The sequence below is a fragment of the Hordeum vulgare genome, chromosome 3H (assembly GCF_904849725.1).
Source record: "Hordeum vulgare subsp. vulgare chromosome 3H, MorexV3_pseudomolecules_assembly, whole genome shotgun sequence".
Taxonomy (NCBI): domain Eukaryota; kingdom Viridiplantae; phylum Streptophyta; class Magnoliopsida; order Poales; family Poaceae; genus Hordeum; species Hordeum vulgare.
This window is the reverse complement of record NC_058520.1, coordinates 501,061,570-501,087,039: the sequence shown is the minus strand read 5'-3', so window position 1 is coordinate 501,087,039 and position 25,470 is coordinate 501,061,570. Positions and strand designations below refer to the sequence as shown.

Below are 25,470 nucleotides of genomic sequence, written 5' to 3'. Positions count from 1 at the left end.
ATCCTTTTAATACTTACGCTAATTAGTGAAGTTTGATGATCAAAAGGTTCAACACTAGTGGCACGAACATCGTTAAGTTTTTGAGATTCAGACATGATAGCAACTTCAACCAAGACAAGTAAACAAGAAAACACAAACATTTTTGTGTTTTTGATAATTTCAAGCAAGAAAATAAAAATTAGAACAAGTGAATTACAATTTGTGTGAAGGAACCTAATGAGAATTTGATGATGTCTCCCAGCAATGTCGCCAGAAATTCTTCCTGCTACGTGTAAACTGCGTTGGGTTTCTCCGTGAAGAGGAGAGATGACGCAGTATAGTAGAGATAAGTATTTCCTTTAGTGAGAACTGAGGTTATCGAACCAATAGGAGAATCAAGCAACCTCTCGGGAAAGAGGGTTGTCAAGCCCCCTGAACTCATTACTTGCAAGGATTAATTATAATAGATAGATAATATAAATATCAAAAGCAAATATATAAAAATAAAATCAGAACAAGGTTTTTTTTCTTTTTGTCCATAGGATTAAGTAGACCCCGGAGGCATAGTTTTCATTAGAGGCTTCTCTCTTGAACATAGCACATGATGGGTAAACAAATTAATTTTCGACAATCGACAGAATAGTGCATAGTTCTGACATGTTATTCATGGCAATGATTATGTGTATATAGGCATCACATCCATAAACAAGTAGACCGAAACGATCCAACATCTACTACTATTACTCCACTTTGAGAGCGCTTTTATGCTTGCCTCTCTAGGTATTAAATTCATGGCAAACAGAGTAATGCTTGGAGCAAGATCTTCCAGCAAACAGAGTAATGCTTGGAGCAAGATCTTCCAAAACAAGTTATGGCCTCCTTCCAAAGCTTTATAGGTCCAAAATCTTCTAGAAAAAATCACCAACAAGTTTCATTGTGTTTGGACTCTCTTTGGTATTGGTTTTCCTACAAAAGTCAAAATCACGCAAAAAACAGGAACTCGCACTAGCCATTGGGTTAATAGGTTAGTTCCCAAAAATGATATCAAATAGCATATTATTGCATATAAAGTACTCAAGATTGATAATATAATATCATGAAACAATCGTAAATTATAGATATGTTGGAGATGTATCATGACACCCCTCTAGCAGGTGTTGACTCCACTATTTTTTATGTATTCAATAAAAAAACCTCACCAAGTTTCGTCCAAATCCAAGAACATTTATTTCTGCAGAAAAAACAAGACAAAGGTAGTTCTGCTAAAAACAACGTTAGTCTCGGTTAGTTTCATTCATATAATGCAAATTAGCGTCCAAAACAAGATCAAAAGTGTTTGGAAAATTGGATATGTTTGAGACATATCAACTCCCCCAAGCTAACTCATTGATTGTCCTCAAGCAATTGAGTTGATAAACTGAAAGTGATAAAGAAAGAATTTCACGGACTTTTTTGTTTCTATTCATGTATATAAGCTTAATTAGTAAACAAGTTTTCACCAAAGATCATGAAGTCAAGTTTTCACCAAAGATCATGAAGTATACATGTAAATACTCATACCAATGGCATAATCAACTAGTAGGCAATAATATTATATCTAAAATGCCAACACTTTGTCAAAAAATCATGATACAATATGATAGAATGGTATCTCCCTAGACCTTTCTGATACTGCAAAAAATAAATGCAGAACACCTCCGAAGTTCAAGCAGCGACTAAAGATTTTAATTCATGGTAGAATAGATCCATTCATACTCACACCAAACATTAAACTAAGGATGAAAATAACTCTCTCTGAATTGGTGCTTTGAATGAGAAGGCGATGACTCAACAATAAAAGTAAATCACATAAAATTATAATAAAGTCCCTTTGCAGAGGAACGCGGGGATTTGCAGAGGTGCCAGAGGTCAAAGCTTAAAACATAGATGAATATGTTTTCTAGTGGTGTGATTTTCCTATCAACATCATGAAAAAAATATTTCAATATCTTCAATGCTAAACACGTTAATGGCAACTCCCAGACAGAAATGATTTTTTTACTCCCCCTCCACCATACAAATACATCCTTGGCTAGCCGAATTCACGGGTGCCCTCCAAACAATCAACTTTCTAAGGGGATGGTTAGTATTATTTTTTGCATTAAGCAAGACTCGGCATCCTTTTTACCATCCCCCTCAGAGTTGATGAGCGAATAAACACTCGTCGCGAGTTGAGAACACTTAGCATGGAAGATACTGGCTGCCGCATCGCTCCATGAGCGGCACATAACACAAAACAGATGTTTATTTGAAGGTTTAGAGTTGGCACATGTAAATATACTTGGAACAACAAGATAATACCATACATAGGTAGATATAGTGTACTCTTTCGGGACACTTCCTTTAGGGTTTGGATGCACAAGCAAGATTCCCGCTTAGTATAAGCAAAGGCTAGCACATAAGTTGAGAAAAGACCAACTAGAGAGCGACAACGGTCATAACCATGCATTGAGAATAATGAATATTGATTCATGAGCATGAGTAGGATATAAACACCCTGAACATAAATATCATGAAGGTTGCATTGTTTTTGAATCAACTACATGTGTGAACATGTGTCAAGGCAAACCACTCGAATTCTTTAGACGAGGATACCATCCTAATATACTACATCATAACCATTTTAATGCATGTTGACACACAAGATAACATATTATCCACTCCAACCTACTTACGCATGGCATGATCAATTATAATCTCTAAATGTCATCACAAACTTGTTTACTCATAATATGTTGAATCGGGACTACTCAGTTAAACATATTTACAAAAACAACAAGAGTTCATACCAGCCTTTCTTCACCAAAGTCACTTCATCAAATTATCATTATTATTGCCTTTCACCTGCACGACTCAATGATGTGAAAATTATAATAGTGCAAGAGTGTCGTGGACTATGTTGGAATCTGCAAACACTTCACTCAAAGGATAAGACAAGGAAATTTGGCCCTTCATTAGATCAACGATAAAGCATATATGAGCCATTTGACAATTATTACGAAGTCTTCTCCTTACAACAACTCAAAAAAATAAAAGGAATCTGAAGAAACACACTGAAATGTTTTTGAAGTTTTTAGTTTTTCTGAAGAAAGCGAAAGAAGGAAGAAAAATGAAAAAAATGAGAAAAACTATTTACACTGAAGAACTCCCAACAAACAGCAAAAGAAACGAGAAGTCTTTTGAGGTTTTCTTTTACTACTACGAGCTAACTAAACAAGAAATATATATAAAAAAAAGCAAGAAATATTTTTGGATTTTCAAAAAAAAATCTAACACACGAAAGAAACACAATAAAACGAAGCAAGGAAAACAATGAACATCGACAAGTGCAATGAATGTGTGAACATGGAAATGAAATGTCGGTGAGAATACGTACTCCCTCAAGGTTATAGTTTTGGCCTAACTTGGTCCATGGCAACTATTAAAACCCATCAGGTTCAGGAAGGAACTGGTTCGGCTGCGACACTTGAGTGTCCCATGATTGTGCCTCGTTCTCTACAAGTGTCAAAGCATCCTTGTACGCAATGATGTTGTGAGGCGTAATAAATTATCTTCGCCTAGTATTAACATGGTACAGAGCAAGGGCAGGAAACAAAAATAGTATTGCGTGTTTCCACACTGAATACCAAGTTATAAAGATAGTTATTCGTAGGAGTAGGCTTATCGGTAAAATGATGGGATACCATAGAGGCATGGTCAAGGTAAATCTCACGAAGCATATGGTCGTCTATACGGATATCGATATTAAAGCATCGAGCAAGACGGGTAGCGTAAATACCACCATGAATACTACCCCTCGTCCTATTAGTGTGCAAACAACGCACAATAATGTCTCCCAAACTATAGTTTATGTCATTCTAGAGTGCATAACACGGAATGGCGAGGTTGGGGCACTCTGTACCACCCTCCTGCCTAGCAGTCAAATATTTTCCTATGAATAAAGCAAAGTAATGCACAACAGGAAAATGCAATTTAGTGGCTCTAGCTTTAGAAACGTCTCTAAATTCTCCCACGGTTAAGATACGAACAAATTCCTCAAACTCACTAGGTCATGCTTCACCCAACTGACCCTCGGAAGGAATAATGCATATTTCACACAAGTCTAATGGTATATTTAACAAAGGCATGGATTATTGTACCCATGGTTCTCTTTCTCTACCATATTTCTTAGCAACAAAGTCTCATTTATCATATCTTTTATTTTTAGGAGGTGGATCATCAAGCTCAATTTTAGGTTATATTTCCACATCCTTATCAGGTTCTTTATTATCATTAGGTGAAGCATCAACATTACCATCATTATCGGTGTCACTAGATGGATGATCATCACCACAATATGTCTCAAGATCAGAAATATAAACATTATTAGGATTCTCATAAGGTTTTTCTATGATTGGTTCACTAGAAGCATGCAAAGGCTTATTCTTACTCCTTTTCTTTTTATTCTTAGGTGAACTAGGTGCACTATCATTAACTCTCTAAGAATCATGTTCGATTCTTTTAGGATGACCCTAAGGAAACAAAGGTTCCTGAATCATTCTACCTCCTCTAGTCATTGCTCTAACAACATGATCATTTGTTTTATCAATCATCTTCTTTATTAAATCATTTTGTGATTTGGAAATTTTTCAAGATGGGTGTGTGCCATAGAATAATGTTTACTTAAGCCCTTAATATCATTGGAATTTCTAATAACTATATCACCCAAGCATTCAATCATAATAGAACCATGTTTCATTGATCGCTTATTTGCATATTGAAATTTTCTTGTTTAATACTGAAGTTATCAAATTCATCTAAACACTCACTAGGAGATTTATTATAAGAAATGTCACCCTTATCAAACCTGTGAAGATAATTTACCTCCACTACCTGCGTCGGGATATCAAGTCCATATATTTCTTCGATAGTTGGTACATTCTTGACATCTTCAGATTTGATACATTTCTCTTTCATAATTTCTTTGCTTCTTGCATATCTTCTGGACTAAGGAATAGAATACCTCTTTTCTTTGGAGTTGTCTTTAGGTGGTGGCTCGGGAAGTGTCCAATCAACGCATTTTTAATAAGTTATTCAGTAATTCCTGAGCTTGTTCAAATGTTCTTTCCGTGAAAACACAACTATCTAGATAGTCCCTAGAAGCATCGGTTGGTCCATTATAAAAGATATCAAGTATTTCATTTTTATAAGAGGATGATCAGGCAAAGCATTTAATAGATGGAGAAGCCTCCCCCAAGCTTGAGGCGGATGCTCTTCCTCAAGTTGTACAAAGTTATATATTTCCTGCAAGACAGCTTATTTCTTATGGGCAGGAAAATATTTTGCACAGAAGTAGTAGATCATATCCTGGGGACTACGCACACAACAAGGAGTAATAGTATTAAACCAATATTTAGCATCACTCTTTAATGAGAAAGAAAACAACTTACGAATATAATAATAGTATGTGCCACAACAGTTTAAGATTCATAGCCATGAAAAGGATCGAATTATATCAAAGTAATGAGTTCAAGATCAAGAATTCATAATCCTTATTAGTAACCAAGATAGGAGAAGTTGAAAATTTAAGATCACACTTCATCATTTCATTCATAGGCTTATCTTTAAGCTTATTAATTAAATTCCTAATATCCTCCTTATCCTTACAAGTAAGAAATACCTTGGCAATCTCCCCATCTCTAGTGTAACCCACGTGTATATTGAACACTTTAGTTCTAGTAGGAGTGCTAGGTGTAATAGGTGATTCAACATTTTCACCAATTTCAAGTTCTCTAGCTTTAGCAATATGAGCATCAAGTAATTCACCTAGTGGCACAATTTCATCAAGCAAAGTAGTAGCATCATCATGAGTATCATATATAGCAGAAGCAGTGTTTATTACTTACGAAACATCATATTGAATAGTAGGTGGAGGTGTCGTAAGTTGATTCGAAACAAAAGTTGAAACAAAAGGTGAATCAAGTGCACAACTAGTTGGTAGTTCCTTACCTTCCCTCGTCTTAGAGGGCATAATCTTGGTCTTGGAGTCTCTTAGATACTTCATAGTAATCAGTATGTATTTAATTCCTGAGTGAGCTTAATAGACAGAGCTATGCTCCCTCGCAACGGCGCCACAAAAATTTCTTGATGATCCACAAGTATAGGAAATTGCAAAAGTTTTCGAGGAAAGTATTTTACCCAAATTTATTGATTCGACACCACGGGAGACAAAGAATATTTATAAGCCTCACTAGTTGAGTTGTCAATTCAACCACACCTCGAAAATTATGTTTCTGCGGGAAAGTATTAGTAGCAAAGTAGTTTGATAGTTTTGGTAATAGTGGTAACAATAACAGTAGTAATAGTATTACTTGCAATTATAACAACAACATCACTAGTAGTAACTTAGCAAACTCAATATTAGAAAAGTGTAGGCACGGGGAAATCAGTCTCAAGCACACCGACTGTATTGTAAATAAAAATAACACACACTCCATCATCTCACTCACCAGGGAAACTAAATATTCCATCATTTCCAAAATATAAGGGGCATTAGATTTTTGAAAAGTCAAATTTCTTTCACTTGATCGAATTCAAAGCAAAAAATGTTGGCATCCACAATATTAAAAAAATGGAAATTTATTTAATGACGAATCTAATCATACTGATTTCATATTATGGATTTTCATATATTTCTCTACAAGTTTGACCACATTTAAAAGGTTTGATTTTTTCAAAAAAAAAATACACCTTATATTTTTTAAATGTTTTTAAAGAAACCCAACAACACCAACGGCGTACACCTTATATTTTGAAACATGTTTTTTAAAAGAAACACAACAAATTTAATGACGTAGCAAAGCGCGTCTAACCCTTCTAGTTCCTCATTAAGTTGAACTAAAATCACTGTTTACGTCGATGTAATTAACCCCTCCAATAGAGATGGCAGGACTCTTTGTGTAGCTTATTTGTCCATGGGATGCGTTTGTTGTGCCTGATCTGGCGTGGTGTGGGCCGTGCCGTCTTTGGCATTGTATCACGTTCTAAACTTTTTTATGTTCCCTATAATAAATACACATGCAACTCTCTCCTATGGTTCGAGCAAAAAATATTCGCCCATTTTTTGCAGATGCTTAAAGAAAAATGATTACCTTTCATCAATCGATCTTACATGAGCGTTCACTGTCTCCATGTTCGTTGGATGGGCTCCGTCGGGAACCAATCCCTCCGTATCCATGTTTTGCAATTGGTTTATTATTGAAAAAAAGGTTATGCCACTATTCCTTTGTTGCAGACAGATCAAGAGCTAGATCCTGTAAGACTATCCATGATGTAAAAACAAATTCGATAACACGATTCATGATGCAAAAAATCTAGTAACATGATTCAAGTTGTCAACAAATCTACAACACGGCTCATGTTACAAAAACAAATCTGACACGGTCCATGTTGCACAAAAAAAGCCGTAGCATGGTCTACGTTGCAAATGTCTCTGCAACAAGACATGTGCTGCAAAGTAAAATTGTCAGCTTCAACAGCTCGCTAGCCGCTAGGCGACGGATCTTTGTGAATCCGTCGGCGGACACGTAGCTGCCCTCCTGTTTAAAATGTCTTGATATTCTGTAACAAAAAAATTTGCATCGTCTTCACCACATGTCTAACGATGGATTCGCTCTTGTATCACAGAGTGATGCTAATCCTCAAGGTCTACTGCTACTACTAGGACGCAGATGCTGGTCGTGGACTTGATATCTACGGTTGAAAAACGATGCCACTGCCACCACGATGTGCCTTGGCTAGGAGAGGAAAAAGGCTACGGCCAAGACGATCGAGAGAGGCGCGAGTGGCGTCCTCCCAAACGTCCTAGGCCATCAAAGCGGGGTCACATCTCCTGTAGTAACACCGAAGATGATATTCGGATGGGGTGCGTGTCCCCCAAGCCGCCCGCCCAGAGATATGCCGATATGACACGACGGGAAAATCAGCCTCAAGGACGCCGAACTTTCCCCTAATTTTTTTCCCCTTTGTATAAGCAAATAAATCTGACAACTGAGAAGATTGTAGCACGTTCACATCCAAGAGCCGTGCAGCAGGAGGCAAGCCTCACGCAGATTTTCGATGACGACGAGAGGGCAAAGGGGAAGGAAGATACAGCCTCGTACTCTCTTCCTACCAAACCATGCATGCATGAGTCGCCGCTGGTCCTCGGAATCCTGCAGAGTTGAGCAGCGGGAGGCCGGCGCCAGCCACGACGCGGAGAAGCGACGGTGGAAGCTCGCTCGCGATCTTTGTTGGCTGGCTGGCTGGCATCCTGATCGCAGCACACGCCTCGCTCGTGTGTCGTGTCGGCAGGCACCGGGCCGAGGAGAGGAGAGGAGAGGAGAGGAGAGCGGCCGTGCAGATGGGGCGACCGCGTTGTCATTATCGCCTCGTTTCTCCTGTGTGCCGTACCCACAGATAATTGAGTTGAGGCGTCGTAAAGTAACTTTTTTTTTAGATGAACGTCGTAAAGTAGCCGGGAGTAGTACGTACTATAAAATACTCCCTTGGTCCGTCCACTTGGCCGGGGATGCGGGGCGGGCGGGACCCGTGAGTGGTGATGGCACGGGGTGACATCGGCGAGGGAGTGGGGGGCGCCTGAAGTCGCGCAGTGACGGGAGGCGCGGCGTCACGCGCCCGGTGGTAGGCCTCGCTGATGCGGGCGTCCTCCGTCAGCCGTACCACACGACACGCCCCCACCCCCACCCCCACCGGGTCTGGTACGCCTCGACACAATCAAGCACCCACCCCCGCACATCGTCTGCACCGCGTGACTCGGTGCCACGCCCTGCGCTCTGTCATGCTCTCCACCCCCTCCTTGGGGCCTGACGCCCGGCTCGCGACGTCTTGTTTGACCGCATCTCGGGAGCAAACTGCTCGTGTGGAAGCTCCTGGGCCCATAGATCCATCCATTGATAAATAAATATTGAGAGTGCGGTATAACGGGCTCGCTTTGGAGTTGACAGTTGACCCAAGACTAATGGGGTGGGGACTGACGACAGCGCCGGACGCCGACTAGTTTAAAGTTTATATAGGAGCAATAATGCAACCCAGGTAGTCCCTCCCTCCTTGCCCTTGGTCATACACGCATCCAATGGGGAACAGCCGTTCCGCTTCTTCCTTGGACCAGCACAAAACAATTCAGGCAACGGACTAGGACCAGGAGCAATTCTTTACTGCGGGGGTGTGTGATGTTTCTTCCAACAGTGGCAACGGACTAAACTGCTTGCCGCAGACGCAGACCCAGCTGTAGCAACGCGCGCTTCACAAGATAACTGTTACTGTAATGATGTTTCTCTGCGGGGGGTGTATTATTTACATTGCAAAAATGAAGATGTCATTTCTCTGGTCGGATAAGGAAGATGACAAAGCATGTAGCAGATGGGTGTTGAAGGGCGAATCCCACTCCACATTGCAAAAAGGAGCCGGTATTGCAAAGTGTTGGGTTGTCCGCTCATTACTCCAAGTGAAGCGTTTTTTCGTAAATGGATTTTCTTAAGCTCACAAGATTGTAACGCAACCCTGAAGCGATTGATCCTATCCTGATTAATAATTCTTTTGTTTTTGTCGCGAGCGCGAACAATTTGGTTGAAATCCCCCAGGGCCAGCCAGGCGATCCCGTTGGGAGGCTTGTGGGAGGTGAGCACGGCAAAGAAATCATCTTTGCAAGCGTGGTTGGTTTTCAATATACGAACGTGACCCTGAAGCAAATGTCAGTTGCACAGATACGGACCATGCCAGAGAGGCAATAGGTCGATGTAGTACTAGTTCGAACACTACAAGACACAGATGATGCACTAAGTAGCTGAGATAACATTTGCATCGGGAAGACACGTGCATGCAGACAAGAAGCTTCAAATATCCTGTAGCACTGCATTTCCTAGCTGAGCAAGCTCCAGTGCTCCCTCGCCCTCATGATCAAGCAGGGCGTCCTCCACTCCGTTGACAGCCGCGTCATCAAGATGAAAAAATTCCCTGCATGGCCATGATCACCTCTAGAGCGAGTTGGTCCTTGAACTTGGAAGTGAACTCGTCCAAAGTTGCTCCCGTCACATATTTTCCATCTCCGGTTATTCCTAGCGTGCGGCAGACCAATTTTTCTCCAACTTTGGCCGCCGGCACAGCAATAACAATTGCCCCAGGACGCTTTATTTGTTGCAGTGAGAGGCCACCCTTCCTGGAAATCTGCACCCCAGCCAGCGTCTTCCAACGAGCCATAGGAGGCCTTGGAGGTGGCGATGGAAGCATTTTTTTTATTAATCTTTGCACAATATACTCCCTCCGTTCCTAAATATAAGTCTTTCTAGAGGTTTCACTAATGAACTACATACGGATGTATATAGACATACTTTAAAGTATAGATTCACTCATTTTGCTCCGTATGTAGACACCTAGTGAAATGTTTTAAAAGACTTATATTTAAGTACGGAGGGAATACAAAATAAAGCAAAACCATTTTTCATGACATTTTTTATAAAGTAGTGTACTAAACCTTCGGGCAGTGGTGGTCATCCTGGCCCTCTCCCTGCAACAATCGGGGAGGGAGGGCGTTTGCTGGGAGCAACTCGTCCATGTGAACAGCTAGGGTCTCTGGAGCTCCCTCCCTAGCAATCGATTCCCAAATATTGACGTCTTTATCTTATATGGCAATTATAAGATAGCATTATTGTACATGTTTCATTACATAAAGTGATTTTATTGATGATACCTATGAAAATTAAATGCTTTGTGTCGAACATTGGTTCTTGTGTCCCCGCAAAATGAGATGTCGTCAAGGAATCGCCACCGATGTCAAGCCGAGACGCCGCGGTGCAAAGGTAGCCACGAGGGGTTTTGTGCATGAGTTTAAGAACTCAAACTTCGATACTCATAATTCAACTAAGCATGTCTTCAGATTAGGAACTCGATGATCTATCTTTTGTACATATAAACATTGGATCGAGTTATTGTCTGAAAAAACCAATGAAACCGAAATGTTTGTCAGCATCCTCCAGCTGTGCGGACGCCATAAAGCCTCACTAAACTCCACGTGCTACCACGTTGGCATCCTATCGGCCGTACGGGCACGTAGGACCCCACGTGATCCGGATCGGCACGTGCTACACGTAAGCCTTCCTGTATCTTCTCTTCCCTGCCTCACCGCATGACCGCTACACGTTTATCACTCCAACAACGTATATCCGCTCGCGTGCCAGCCGGATGCACGACGCTATCACAGAGACGACGTAGGGCCAGACGGTGCCCATCCACCGCATCACATCGCTACAGCTCCACCATTCTATGCTTATCTAAAATCTGAAAACAGACCCTAAAGGAAATCGAAAACAGTATGCAGTGTACATGTGAAGAATTAAGCACTTCCAGGGAGGAGGGTACATGTACATTCTCTGTGCTTGTGTCCAGTGGCCTAGGTATATAAGAACTCGATCACAAAAACAATCAAACATTGATAAAATGGCAACCAAAATAATCCAGTAGCAGGCCAAAAACGACCTGCTAAGCAGCTAACAGACCTCGTTCCCAAGAATAAACAAAATATTCGTCTGTTTTTGTATTGAACTGCATGGACCTAATTTTCAGATTTGATTGGAAGAACTGAACAAACAGCACCACGGTGAAATGTTGCCCCCAGCTGTTTGCTCGTGTAATGACAGGAAAAGTACAGACACCTACATTTTTCATACATGTCCTCAACACATACTATAAAATCCTAACTGCCCTCTGCACATAACCGGATGGCTGGTCACCGTGCAGCATCCCGCTGTCTTTTGAAAGATTGTGGTGCTGAGCTCCCTGGTCCAGAGTTCTTGCGCCCAGGACGCTGCGACTGATTAAATCTACCAGCGGGGGCCCTCGATGACCTATTATGCCCTGAACCACCCCCTGGATGATTATTAGATGACTTCTGATAATGAGGTGCATCGGTCGGTACGTCTGATAGCAATGACATAAGGAAATCGCCAGGCGGAATAAAACCAACTTTCCTTGCCTGAGCTGATCCGTTAGCACCTGTTGAACTCTCACCTGAACCATGGTTTGTTGTCAAATTACCAGGCAAACCATCATACGTTAGGATACAAGCAATCGCATACATCGTTGCTCCAAGAGCAGGCGGGAGAACATCCTGTGGATGTTTCACCTGCACAAAACATCCTTTCATCAGAAAGAAGACAAAGTAGTAACAAACTTCGTATGCCTCTTGATAGTTTGAAGGGAAGGTGACAACATGATCTACAGGCTCTATCCTAATGAGACCAAGCAAACAGAATGAGGAAAAACTATGCCTACTGAACACTGGTCCATAAGTGTTCTCAATTGTATAGCTACATATTTCGTCGTAAAGATTCTGCATTACAAGCAAAATGAGAGACGTATTATTTAAACAATTGTACAGACCAGAAGAGGGAAAAGCTGTGCAGAATGGATTCAACATAAGTTTGATAATATGCCTGGCACATGATGCATGAAACATTATGGAATATCAGATGCAAGCCAGAGCAAATTATAGTGCATTTTTTCCCGATTAAAATAGAAAACTGCGATAAAAAGGTAATTGAATCTTACTTTGAAAAGAATAGCAGATGCTAGGCGTTCTCTTAGGCAGTATATCTGAGCAACATCCAGAGCAGTAGCATCAAATCGGAGCCACCGATCAACAACAACTGAAACAGTGTTATCAGGAGAAGACATAATCTCTTTCTTTTGTTGTCCCAGAGTGCCTTTCCCCGCTTCATCCCCACTTGAACCTTCATCCTCTTCATCACTTACATCATCAGGTGGAGCAACAGCTATTTCCGTAGCATGCAGAAGTAAAGTATATGGTCCAACAACTGAACAGTTCTTTACATACATTCCACCATCACCTCGAGTGATTTCATCAAATATCATTAGTGGATTCCCGGAGGATTTATTAAATGACAAGTTAAAGTTGGAAGAATGAGGATGTAGTCGAACTTTGGCACCACTTGCTGTTTCCACGACTGCTCTTCTAGCATTTTTTAGAGGAGGGAGCAATCGTCCTACCATTGGGTAAGCGCCAGCCACAAGGACAGCGCTAACGATACCTACCAAAGTTGCAAGAAAACCGTCAAATTTAATTTATTTAAACATGATAAGGAAATGACCATAGAAACCAGTGCATGCATTAAAAATAGCTTTACTACAAACGAAAATGAATGTAACAAATTGCTTCTAAATTAGAACAAGATTGACCTGAAATACAATGCAAAATTCTCTAATGCATTAAACTTGTGATTGGCATAAGCAACAACTTTAAACTCAAGAGAACAAGGTAACTAAATCACGCATATACAATAGTACTGACTGACATTATCTTATTCAAATTAATGTGCAATCATGGTTTGCATGATGGAATTACCACAATTTACAAGGATGTGATCCCTATGTTTAAATAAAGTAATTCCTACAAGATTCCGTCCCATAATATAATAGCGTTTTTGTGACAAAAACTAGTGTCAACATCGCTCTTATATTATGGGACGGAGGGAGTATATCCTTGTACTTATGACCACTTATATTGCAAAGCAGGAAAAGGACACAAGGGAACCACATCATATACAGTGTTTCAGAACTCCTGTTTTCATATAAACTTCAGTACCTGGAACTTTAGCATTCAAGCTGCAGGCAGATGTATCAGCAGGAAGAAATCCTCTTTGAGCTAGTTCACTCTGAAGCTGTTTCCTCATACTAGACAACATATCCATGGTGTTTGAAGCGACAAAATACTTTGAACAAAACAAAGCTTCTTGTCCTTTCTCTTTGGCACGTGTCCAACAATCAAATGCTGCTACAACAGCAAGCTGGTCACTATATCCTCCATATAATGAAGCAAGCTCAACCTTGGCTGCAGCAGCTTTTTTTCTCTCATCCGGAGCCATAGGAAGGAAGAAAGGATCTCTATAGCCTGCTGCACATGCCAATGTCAATGCAGGATCAAGGCAGTTCATCAGTATACCAAACAGGAGCATCTTGCTTGTAGATGGATGGACCGGAAGAGAACCTAACTTTTCACCCAAATCTGTCAATTGTTCATTTTGTGTTAAAGCACCAAGATCCTGAAGCACAGTAATAGCATTTTTTACAGTCTCTGTAACTGGAGGATCCAAGGTCTTCTTTAAAAAGTCTGCTATTTTACAGTTTGGATCAAGCAGTTTGACCTGCACCACAAAAATTGAAACAGCAATCAGTTTTCAGAGATAACATGATAATCTTTTTGGATCAAGCAATCTGACCTGCACTGCAAAGATTGAAAGAATAAAAATAGCTACTGGTACAGCATGATAATCTCATTGCTGCCAGCTGTAATACTGAGGAGCATTGCGTTTACTTTAAACATTAGGAACAACAGAAGTATTAGCTAGGACTGTACCTGCAAACACAGTTCTTCAATAGGCATCCTCTTAATTTCAGGAATTTGGAATTCTGGCAATGAAGCTGCTCGAAATCTAGAGTAAAGATGATAGCAAGTTCCTGGCTGACAACGACCGGCACGTCCTTCACGCTGTCTTGCACTAGCTCGACATACCCAAGAAGCATGAAGCGTAGACACATTATTGTACGGATCATAGTTTTTCTCTTTCATCCTCCCACTATCTATGACAAATACAACATCATCAATTGTTACTGCAGTCTCCGCTATGTTGGTTGAGAGAATAATTTTACGAACCCCTGATGGTGCACGTTTGAAAACCTTCTTCTGCTCTAAAGATGGGATCATGGAATGGAGTGATAGTACAAGAAATTTTGAAGAATCCTGAAAGGAAGAAGCAAGTAACCTCTCCCGTGTTTGATTTATATCTTCCCAACCAGGAAGGAAGACCAAGATAGCTCCTTCTTTGGAGTCGGTGCATATTTTTCTAAGCAAGCGTTCTATCAGCACAGTATCAATGTGTTCTGTGTTCATAGTTGCCAGGTATTTCTTAAGCAGCTCGTTTTCTTCAGGTAATTTTGCAGGACTACAATCCATATGTTTCTTAATAACTTCACAAGCCTCTTCCTGATTCTCTTGCTGTGCCCAATCTAACGCAGATTTTCCATCATGATCCCGTGCAGAACAATCCACACCAAATGATAGAAGCATACAGATATCCCCAAGCTGACCCTTCCTGGCAAAAACCATCAAAGGTGTCACACCAGTCTCTGAATGTTTGTAGTTGAAGATTTCTGGGTTCTGCTCTATAGAAATAAGCTCAATGAGAGGATCAAATTCATCATTGACTAAAGCTATGCTAATTGCTTCATCCATTGAGCTTTTGTAATCATCGGTTAGCACACTGTCAAGCCCCAGGTCTTTCGTTTCAGTATTAAGATGATTATCGCCTACAGATTGCAGAATAGAAAGCACATCCTCCAAATAGAAAGATTTGACCTGTCAACAATGTAGTTGTCAACAAAGCTTTCAGCTAATTAAAGATCTACAGGCACATAATGCAAATGTAGAGTGTTACTAACAGGATAGGTATGGCCTGGGACTTGAATGACCGGGCATCCGTTGAAATATTGTGAAAACCGTTCAGCATCAATCGTTGCACTCATGAGCACCTGTTAATTGCATCAGAAAATTCTTGTGACTAAGGAAACATGCCCAGAAAAAATTTAGTATTCGAGATATGGCAATGGTGAGTTGGATTTTCTAATATCTTGTCAATACTTGAGTTGTATAACATGGACCTACTTTACTAACGAGAATAATAAATTACAAAGAAGATAATTCTTACCAAATGAAGATGAGGATACATCGGCAGCAAATCTCTACACATAATAGGTCGGGAAATATGATCAGTGGATTACAATGTGCTATTTATGCAACATATGCATAAATTTTGTTCTAAAAATACCTTAAGATAGCCAGAGTCAAATCGGAAAACCTATCCCTTTCATGGATTTCATCCTGGAAACAAAGCGAGTATTAATTCTAATGCAATATAGAACAACAGAAAGCCCAACATATACATCTAAAATGATTCTAGCAAAGTATTAATCTAATGAAATGGCTAAGTGCAATATGTGCGCAAGCTGCAGTTCTGCAACAATGTTGCAGGTTTGCTATCAACGATAGAAAGTTAGTACAAATTCATATATTAGGACAAGCCAAACACTGACCAAATTATATCTGAAGCTCACAAACAAGTTGTTTCATGGTTAATTTACCACGAACTTGCCTTGGACTGACAAGGAGGCTCCATAGAGATACTCCTTCCTTTATAATACCATAAAATATAATAATATGTGGTACATATGGAAGGGTGTAACAGGATACTACAAAATATGAAGTGTTTCGGAAATAGCATAATCTTTGGTGAAAAGCGAACTTTTTCCCACTGCTGTTCCCCACATGATATCATCATCATCATCAACAACAACAAAGCCTTTCAGTACCAAACAAGTTGGGGTAGGCTAGATTTGAAACCCATAAGATATCAAAACCAAGTCATGGTTCTTGCACATGGATAGCTAACATCCACGCGCCCCTGTCCATGGCTAAAATCTTTGGTGATATCGCATCCCAAAATTGTAGGTACTACTAGGGAAGTGTTGCAATCAATACGGTCAAGCGAATTCCAAAAAAATACAAGTAGCATTATAACATGACAATGATGACATGTAAGCTTTAGGTGTAAAAAATCTTTGTTGATCTAGATCTGCTTAGAGTTTGGAATTTCATAGAGTACAGGGATGTTGGCTTGGTTACATTTCCGTCTTATACCCTAGAAAATACCTTGGTAATCTGTACAGCTTTACCGTTATACTCCCTCCATTCACAAATATAAGATATTTTGGATATTTCAATATGGACTACATACGAACTGAAATGAGTGAACAAACACATTAAAGTAGAACATCTTATATTTGTGAACGGAGAGAGTATTTACCAACATCAAACCTCTCCATGCAGCATAACATAACAAGAACATGTCCCACCTCAAAACACAATGGTATAACCAAGATTTTTTAAAGTTTAAGAACAAAATATTACCACAATAATGTGTGTTATCCCCATCATTACATCATCAGACGGGCGTTTCCTATTTGAAATGTTAGTTACTCTGCCTATCAACACCCTCAAGAGAACACCATTTGTGCAGAACATGATTGACGAATTCTTCCCTCCCTTCGACTCCAAACGTATCTATAATCAAAATAAACAATAGAACAAGACCAAAAAAAGGCCCATATCAACATATATTGCATTTTATTAAAAAGCAAAAAATGGATGAGATGTATATATACATTAAAGAGAAGACATAAAATTCCCAAGAAAATAAGTACTTGAATGAAAAGAAAATGATGTTCACCAAAGCCCCATTGTTTGGTAAAAAAATAGAAGGACCTGGATTTATTTGTGGGGTGAAATTATCCAACTTGGGCGGTTAAGCCATCAAATGGTCCAATAAAAAATACATCTGATGACCACAAGGTAAACCTATCTAAATTCATATTTAAAAGTACTTTTACATTATAAAAAATTATCATAATAGTAAAATTGTATTTGCATTGCAGTGTGAATTAATGATCAAAGTTTAGTCTCAGGGGCAATCCGAAAACAAAACTGGGAGTGCTTTGAAATGGCTACAGTTTAGCAAATTCGACCCACAAATGGACTAAAGTGAAATTTTGAAAGAAAATAATATACCTTGTACCCAACTGTCTCACCAACAGTCTCTCCTCTTTCAACAGAGATTCGTTCGGCAACTGTATAAGACACAGAACAGAGCATAATTTACATCAAACCAACAGATAAAGGGCAAAGAATTAGAAGCAATGAACTATGACATCACTAATAGCAAGAACAGGAAATGATCAATGGCCTACGACATAACTAATGGTAAAATTACCTGACATAGCTGATATCCGCCGCGGTTGAGTACAAATGATCTTACATGATTCATGCTTGCCCCACACATGATCTAAGATATATTGCGGAACCTAAGTAAGAACGGGAAGATAAATGAGACAGAAAAAGAATGAAAAAAACACAAATCACAATCAAGATTTTTTCTCAATCATTCGTATGCACAAAAACAAGTTTGACCTTAACCAGTCTTTTAGTATGGAGATGTTATCATATGAATGCGAACCAAGTTTCAATAGCCTCTTACAGTCTTACCTCAGACAAAATACATTATCTACGACTAAAGACTGCACTAAGGACATGGATTAGCAGGGACTGGTTTTTAACAATTATAGGAAATAAAACGCATCCTTTGAGTGGCATAAGGCCACTCAATTCTTCATCAAGAACTGCAGATATCTAAGAGCATCTCTAGCAGACCCCTTAAAGGTGGTCAAACCCGTAAAAAATGACGTTTTCAGTTCCGCGGTGTCAAAAATCACCCAGAATAGAGCCCGTAAAAGTGGTGAATCCTGTAACTTTTTACAGGCCCCTGAGAATCCACCCCCACAACCCCTTTATTTACAGATTTGGAGGCAAAACTGAGGGCGAACTGAAAACCGGTCAACGCTACACGACAAGGGAATTCCGCCGTGCGCACACGGGCTCCGATGACCTTCCGCAACGGAACTCGCCGGATCACGCCGGAAACTCGAGCAGCTATGGAGGAGCTAGCTACGGCGACGAAGGAGCTAGCTAGCTAGCTCGCAACGGAACTCGCCGGATCTCGCCAGAAACTCGAGCAGCTATGAAGGACCTAGCTACGGCGATTTGAGCAGCTACGGCGACGAAGTTTCGTGCAAGCCGTCCTGGACGCCGGCGGCTCCGTATTTGGCCGCTTCGTGCGCTGTCCGCCGGCTTCGTAGGAGCGAGCTAGCTGACGGTGGACACGGGCGAGAGGAAGAAGAAGACGTGGGGAAAAAATATAAGTGAATATACGGTTTTACAGTTTAGGTTTAAGGGGTCTGTTCGGCCGCAGCTCAAAGCGACCCTTAAAATGCGTTTTCCGTGAACTGAAAACAACGTGTTTTCAGTTCCGCGGTTTAAGGGGTCTGCTAGAGATGCTCTAAACTATGAGATATTTGCACAAGCACACAGAGTACACATTTGTTGAGACGGGCATAGAACAATAAGATTGAATTAAAAAAAATAGGGAATGAACTAAACAAACAAACCAACAATAATAAGTAGAAATTCTGAATTAAATGCAGGAAAGAATATGAACAACTTGGACCTGGGTAGTTTTACCGCAGCCTGTTTCTCCAGAAATAAGAACCACCTGATAGGAAATAAAAGAAGATCAAATTGCATCACCAGATGCCAGGGGGGATATCCATTTAGCTAAGCATAGTAATGGATGGATCAAATTAGATAAATAGACAGGAAAATGACGGAATAAATAACCACTGCTTTTTCTGACAGTTGTTACTATAATAACGGAAGCTGTGGTACAAGACACTGGCAGATTCTCGGCAATTTTGGAGTAAAAATAAATAAATTCTAGGCTCTCTTGACATAACCAGCAACCAACTTGACCCAGGCATCATACTAAAGCTAGTTTAGAGCAACCTCATTTCCAAATTGAATTATCTCTTTCAGTAGTTTTGCAGTCTTGCATAGTTTTGCACAAAGAACAATACCTGGTGATTTTCTAGGGTAGAAGAAAGGTGATCTTTGAAGGATGCAATCGGAAGTTTGGATCTGTTTTCACCGATCTGTATACATGTGTGCAACTTTCAGCACCAACTCAAAAATACCACATATGCCAGGTATAAGGGAAGAATTCCGGGACTGGCAAAATCAAATGGTGAAAAAAGGAACATGTCAAGCAAGAATATACAACCTTCCTCAACTGTCCATTTAATTTAGACGTAAGCATCTCGGCCTTCTTTGCTATATCATGTTTCTGCATAGCTGGCCTTGAAAAGGCATTATCTGTCTTCCATCGAATTTTAACAGCCTTATCGCCAGGATTCTTGACAGCGTCACCATTCAATTCAGCATCATCAGGAGGATAGTGTGTAAACAGATCTAGCAAAATTTCTCTTGCTTCTTCAGAAAGTCCAAGTTTGCTAGGGCCTTCTTCTTTACCAGCCCCCTGCGTGTTTTTAGTTTTGTAAACAGAAAGGCATCGCCGTTCCCCATTCCTACGGTTAATGAATAGAATTCAGAACAAACACCAGGTAAAAAGTAAAGTCGATACTGCAAATATATGTCAGCATGAAGATTAATGAAGAGAAGATAGATCAAACATAGTTATCGATTAGCACTTCACCGAAAGAAGTCTGCAAAATGCATCCATTATAGTTAAGAAATAACTCACCCTTTACTCTTTGATGACATGCCCATCCTTCTACACATAGAATGGACTGCGGCCCGTTCTTGATTGGTAAGACCAGGTTCGAATGTGTACTCTGCAAATTAAAAATGTGTAGCTTCTCTGCTCAGAGTATAACACAGAAAAGAATACCATGAATGCTTCAATGAAGGACAATACAATAAAATAAACAGAAGATACCAGTGGTAGAGGTGGCAAATAATACAATTAAGGAGATCCATAACAGAAAATATGGGGGGGCTGTGATAAAACTGAAATGGGGTCCAGAACATGAAATGAAAATCAGAACACATGGTAGTCATAACATATCATAAGCTTGGCATGCACACCTTGGTGTAGCAATAAGGTAGCGAGCAACGGCTCTACAGATGATTAAAAGAAGATCGTGAAGACCATTTAAGCTTCTGCAACTACCTTATGAAAGCATAACCCCGACTTATATATTTACAACCAACTAATATCAAACCCTGTTACCCAGTTAGGCAATTTTATGTTACCAGCCTAGTAGTGGGCATAGATTTTCAACAATAATCTGGAATGTTTCTCAAAAGAAAAAAAGATGGGACACTGCAAATCAACGAAAAAACACTACCAGGTTCCTTTTTAAGTCAATGATGTCACCACGTGACCTATGAGAGGCTATTTTTGCTAGAAAACAGACTAACTTATCTAGAAGGAAACTGTAAAACTAGTATTGCTACAAATAGCACATGTAGTGGCAACAAAGAAGACTGATTGAGCATTCACCTTCCTTATGACCGATTAACCACAGTCAGGATAGGCACTGTGGCAGCATTAAACAGTTTAATGCTGCCACACTCTGGACCAGCAGTGAAGCTAGAAACGCTGGTGACATTGGCCATCAAGTACACCACAGAGCTAGCAAAACAAGTCGAAGCAACGGGCGCGCAACAAAAGAAGGACGAGTGCCCAGAATAACGGCTGCGGAACTAGATTGGCGATACTATGATAAGATGAGCAGCCCCCAATCATAAGCTCGAAGGGCTTGAAACCCTAGCCCCCACTGGCCACGGAGCGTGCCGTATCCGCAGCGCACAACGGAATCGCACCGAAACAAGGAGAGAGCACGCTAGGCGCCTACAGGAACGGGAACGTCCAATGCGACGGGAAGGCGAATGGCGCGAACCGTGGGCGTCGGAGGCGCGGAAGTCCTCAAGCACCGTCGTGATGCGGACCCTCGTCTCCTCGCTCATGGCGGCCAGGGCGCTGGCGGTGAGCTTATCCTTGGGCCCCTTTCGCCCCATCCCGTCGTCGCGGAGCGGGGACGGGGGCGGCGCGGCGGCTGCGTTCGGTGGGGCGGCGGCGCGGCGGCCGGTTCGGGTCCCGCTCTGGCGGCTTCCCGCTGCGGTCGCTTTGCCCTTTGTGTGCTGCTGGGGTGGACCGGGGGGAAACCTTCTAGGGCAACGTGGTGGCGGTGCGATTTGTGCGAGGGGCGGGCGGTGCTGGTGCAGGCTTGGAGTTTGATGGACCGATATGTGGGCCATTCTTGCCGATGAGGACCGGGCCGCGGTGGGTAGAGGTCTGAGGCGGGCCACGTGCCCGGGTTGTTCAAAGGCTTTCAAGCAGCCATTGCTGCCAGGCCCCAACTGCTTACGTTCTCATGGAAGCGGCGGAGATCTTTACAAGCAACTACGAGTACCTCCCCTCAGGTGGAGAAAAACTGCGAGTACACAAAGGCCGTAAAAAAAAAAAAACTGCGAGTATAACAGGAGAATATTCGCGTGGGACCTGTGGTGCCGTGTTACCGCCGAGTGAGTTGAAGAGGTTGAACTTCTTCCGTTCTGTTGATGAATCCCTTCCGAATTTTAAGTCAAATTTCAATCTTAAATGGTGGCTGCTACGAATCAGCCTATTGATCCTAAGAAAACATCTTTCTGCCTAGCCGTCTGATTAGGCGCATGCATGACGTTCGGTCAGACCAAACGACCGAACGTAGCTGTCTTCTTCCTCCTTTCTCCCGTATCCACCACGCTGCAAAAGAAAAGATAACAACATCATCGTGACCCCAGCGGAGCTCCATTGCAACCTCCGACCCGATGGCGCAGCGAAGCTCCATTGCAATCCTCGGCGACGAGACCTGACGATGCTAGCGAAGCTACAACGCAACACCGACGACATCGATGAAGCTCCACTTCAACCCCAGCAACGAGACAAAAGCTGCAACGCAGCACCTACGGCGTCAACAAATCTCCATTGTAGCACCAACGGGGGCCTATGCAGCACTGGTGAAGCTCCATTGCAGCCTAACGACCCCGCGAGCGTCGACAAGGCTCCATTGCAGCCCCGATGATGCTTTAGCACAAAGCCGGTGAGCCCGCTGGCTGCAGCACCGTCACTTGCTAGAAGCACAAGGCTGAGTGTGCCGCCTCCGTCGCGACAATGCCCGCGCGCCCTATTGAAGAGTCGTTTGCAGACCGTCGGCACGCAGCACGTGGCTCCTTCCATGTGTTGCTTTGAAGTAGGTGTCACCGACGAGGACGCTCCATTGCTCGCGACGACGATGGATGTGACATAGCTATTGGCGCGGTAACCAGTTTTGTAGCGGCACCGCTCCTGCAAAGAGCAAGTTGTGCGACGAGTGCAGTGGCGGCAGCACACCCTCATGGCATGGTGTCGGGGTTGGGGCAACAGCGGTGATGGTTTGGTGGCATGGACTAATGTCGGCGAGCGATGTGTGGAGGAAGCGAGCAGAGCAGAGGAAAGAAGGAAAGAGGAAAAGCAGCTCACGCGAGGAAAATCTGTGAACGGGCTTCACGGGGAAGAGATAAGGGATGGTTGAGGACAACGGTGGGCAGACCCACACGGGACACGCGCCGCCTTGCGGAGGCGGTTGACGCGAGGGGAATTTCATCCAATTTAAAACAATCATTTTCCATCTAAAAATTGACTAGTAAATTATGAGTTACTGCCTTTGTTTCAAAATAACGGAAGTCCTAGCATTATCCTAAGTCAAACTTCATTTGTAGGTGGGAGGTTGTGTTGGGGAACGTGGTACGGGAAACAGAAAATTTCCTACGCACACGCAATACCTATCATGGTGATGTCCATCTACGAGAGGGGATTTCTGATCTACGTACCCTTGTAGATCGCACAGCAGGAAGCATTAGAAACGCGGTTGATGTAGTGGAACGTCCTCACGTCCCTCGATCCGTCCCGCGAACCGTCCCACGAACCGTCTCGCGATCCGTCCCACGATCCGCTCCGATCTAGTGCCGAACGGACGACACGTACAGCGCGACGATGATCTCGGCCTTCTTGATCCAGCAAGAGAGACGGAGAGGTGGATGAGTTCTCCGACAGCGTGATGGCGCTCCGAAGGTTGGTGGTGATCTATCCCAGCAGGGCTTCGCCCGAGCTCCGCATAAATACGATCTAGAGGAAAAATCGTGGAGGTATGTGGTCGGGCTGCCATGGCAAAGTTGTCTCAAATCAGCCCTAATACCTCAGTATATATAGGAGGGAGGGGGGGCCTTGCCTTGTGGCTCAAGGGAGCCCCAAGGGGTCGGACGAATCAAGGGGAGGAGTCCTCCTCCTCCAATCCTAGTCCAACTAGGATTGGAAGGTGGAGTCCTTCTCCACCTTTCCACTTCCCTTTTTTTCTTTTTTTTCTTCGATTCGTGCGCGTAGGGCCTCTTGGGCTATCCCACCAGCCCACTAAGGGTTGGTGCGGCACCCCTAAGGCCTATGGGCTTCCACCGGGTGGGCTGCCCCCCCCCCCCGGTGAACATCCAGAACCCATTCGTCACTCCCCGTACATTCCCGGTAATGTCAGAAAACTTTCCGGTAATCAAATGAGGTCGTCCTATATATCAATCTTCGTTTCCGGACCATTCCGGGAACCCTCGTGACGTCTGTGGTCTCATCCGGGACTCCGAACAACATTCGGTAACCAACCATATAACTCAAATACGCATAAAACATCGCCGAACCTTAAGTGTGCAGACCATGCGGGTTCGAGAACTATGTAGACATGACCCGAGGGACTCCTCGGTCAATATCCAATAGCGGGACCTGGATGCCCATATTGGATCCTACATATTCTACGAAGATCTTATCAATTGAACCTCAGTGCCAAGGATTCATATAATCCCGTATGTCATTCCCTTTGTCCTTCGGTATGTTACTTGCCCGAGATTCGATCGTCAGTATCCGCATACCTATTTCAATCTCGTTTACCGGCAAGTCTCTTTACTCGTTCTGTAATACAATATCACATGACTTACACTAAGTCACATTGCTTGCAAGGCTTGTGTGTGATGTTGTATTACCGAGTGGGCCCCGAGATACCTCTCCGTCACACGGAGTGACAAATCCCAGTCTTGATCCATACTAACTCAACGGACACCTTCGGAGATACGTGTAGAGCATCTTTATAGTCATCCAGTTACGCTGTGACGTTTGATACACACAAGGCATTCCTACGGTGCCAATGATGTGATCCAGTTATCAAGCAACAACACCTTGTACATAGTCACAAGACCTTGATTATCCTTGATCAAGTGGCTAGCCAACTAGAGGCTTGCTAGGGACAGTGTTTTGTCTATGTATCCACACATGTATATAAGTCTTCATTCAATACAATTATAGCATGGATAATAAACGATTATCTTAATACAGGAATTATAATAATAACTTATTTATCATTGCCTCTAGGGCATAATTCCAACAGTCTCCCACTTGCACTAGAGTCAATAATCTAGTCCTCACATCGTCATGCGAATTACATTGTAATAAATCTAACACCCATACAGTTCTGGTGTTGATCATGCTTTGCCCGTGGAAGAGGTTTAGTCAGCGGGTCTGCCACATTCAGATCCGTGTGCACTTTGCAGATATTCACGTCCTCCTCCTCGACGTAGTCGCGGATGAGGTTGAAGCGTCGTTTGATGTGTCTCGTCTTCTTGTGAAACCGTGGTTCCTTTGCTAAGGCAATGACACCCGTGTTGTCACAAAACAGGGTTATTGGATTCACTGCGCTCGGCACCACTCCAAGATCCGTCATGAACTGCTTCATCCAAACACCTTCCTTAGCTGCCTCCGAGGTAGCCATGTACTCCGCTTCACATGTAGAATCAGCTACGACGCTTTGCTTGGAACTGCACCAGCTTACCGCACCCCCATTAAAAATAAATACGTATCCGGTCTGCGACTTAGAGTCGTCTGG

General features: G+C 42.3%; 1 protein-coding gene across 1 annotated transcript; it reads right to left on the bottom strand.

Annotated features, from left to right (window-relative positions):
- Positions 1 to 11,563: 11,563 nt before the first annotated feature.
- On the bottom strand, positions 11,564 to 21,805 carry LOC123444507 (DExH-box ATP-dependent RNA helicase DExH6-like). The gene is made up of 15 exons (XM_045121237.1): positions 21,433 to 21,805; positions 20,271 to 20,361; positions 19,791 to 20,094; positions 19,588 to 19,662; positions 19,182 to 19,226; positions 17,892 to 17,982; positions 17,690 to 17,748; positions 17,033 to 17,185; positions 15,894 to 15,946; positions 15,774 to 15,807; positions 15,508 to 15,597; positions 14,426 to 15,424; positions 13,655 to 14,213; positions 12,601 to 13,100; positions 11,564 to 12,175 (listed from the first exon to the last, which is right to left on the bottom strand). Exons 1-15 carry the CDS (start codon positions 21,788 to 21,790, stop codon positions 11,780 to 11,782), a joined length of 3,807 nt encoding a protein of 1,268 aa, XP_044977172.1. The 5' UTR covers positions 21,791 to 21,805; the 3' UTR covers positions 11,564 to 11,779.
- Between the last annotated feature and the right edge of the window lie 3,665 nt (positions 21,806 to 25,470).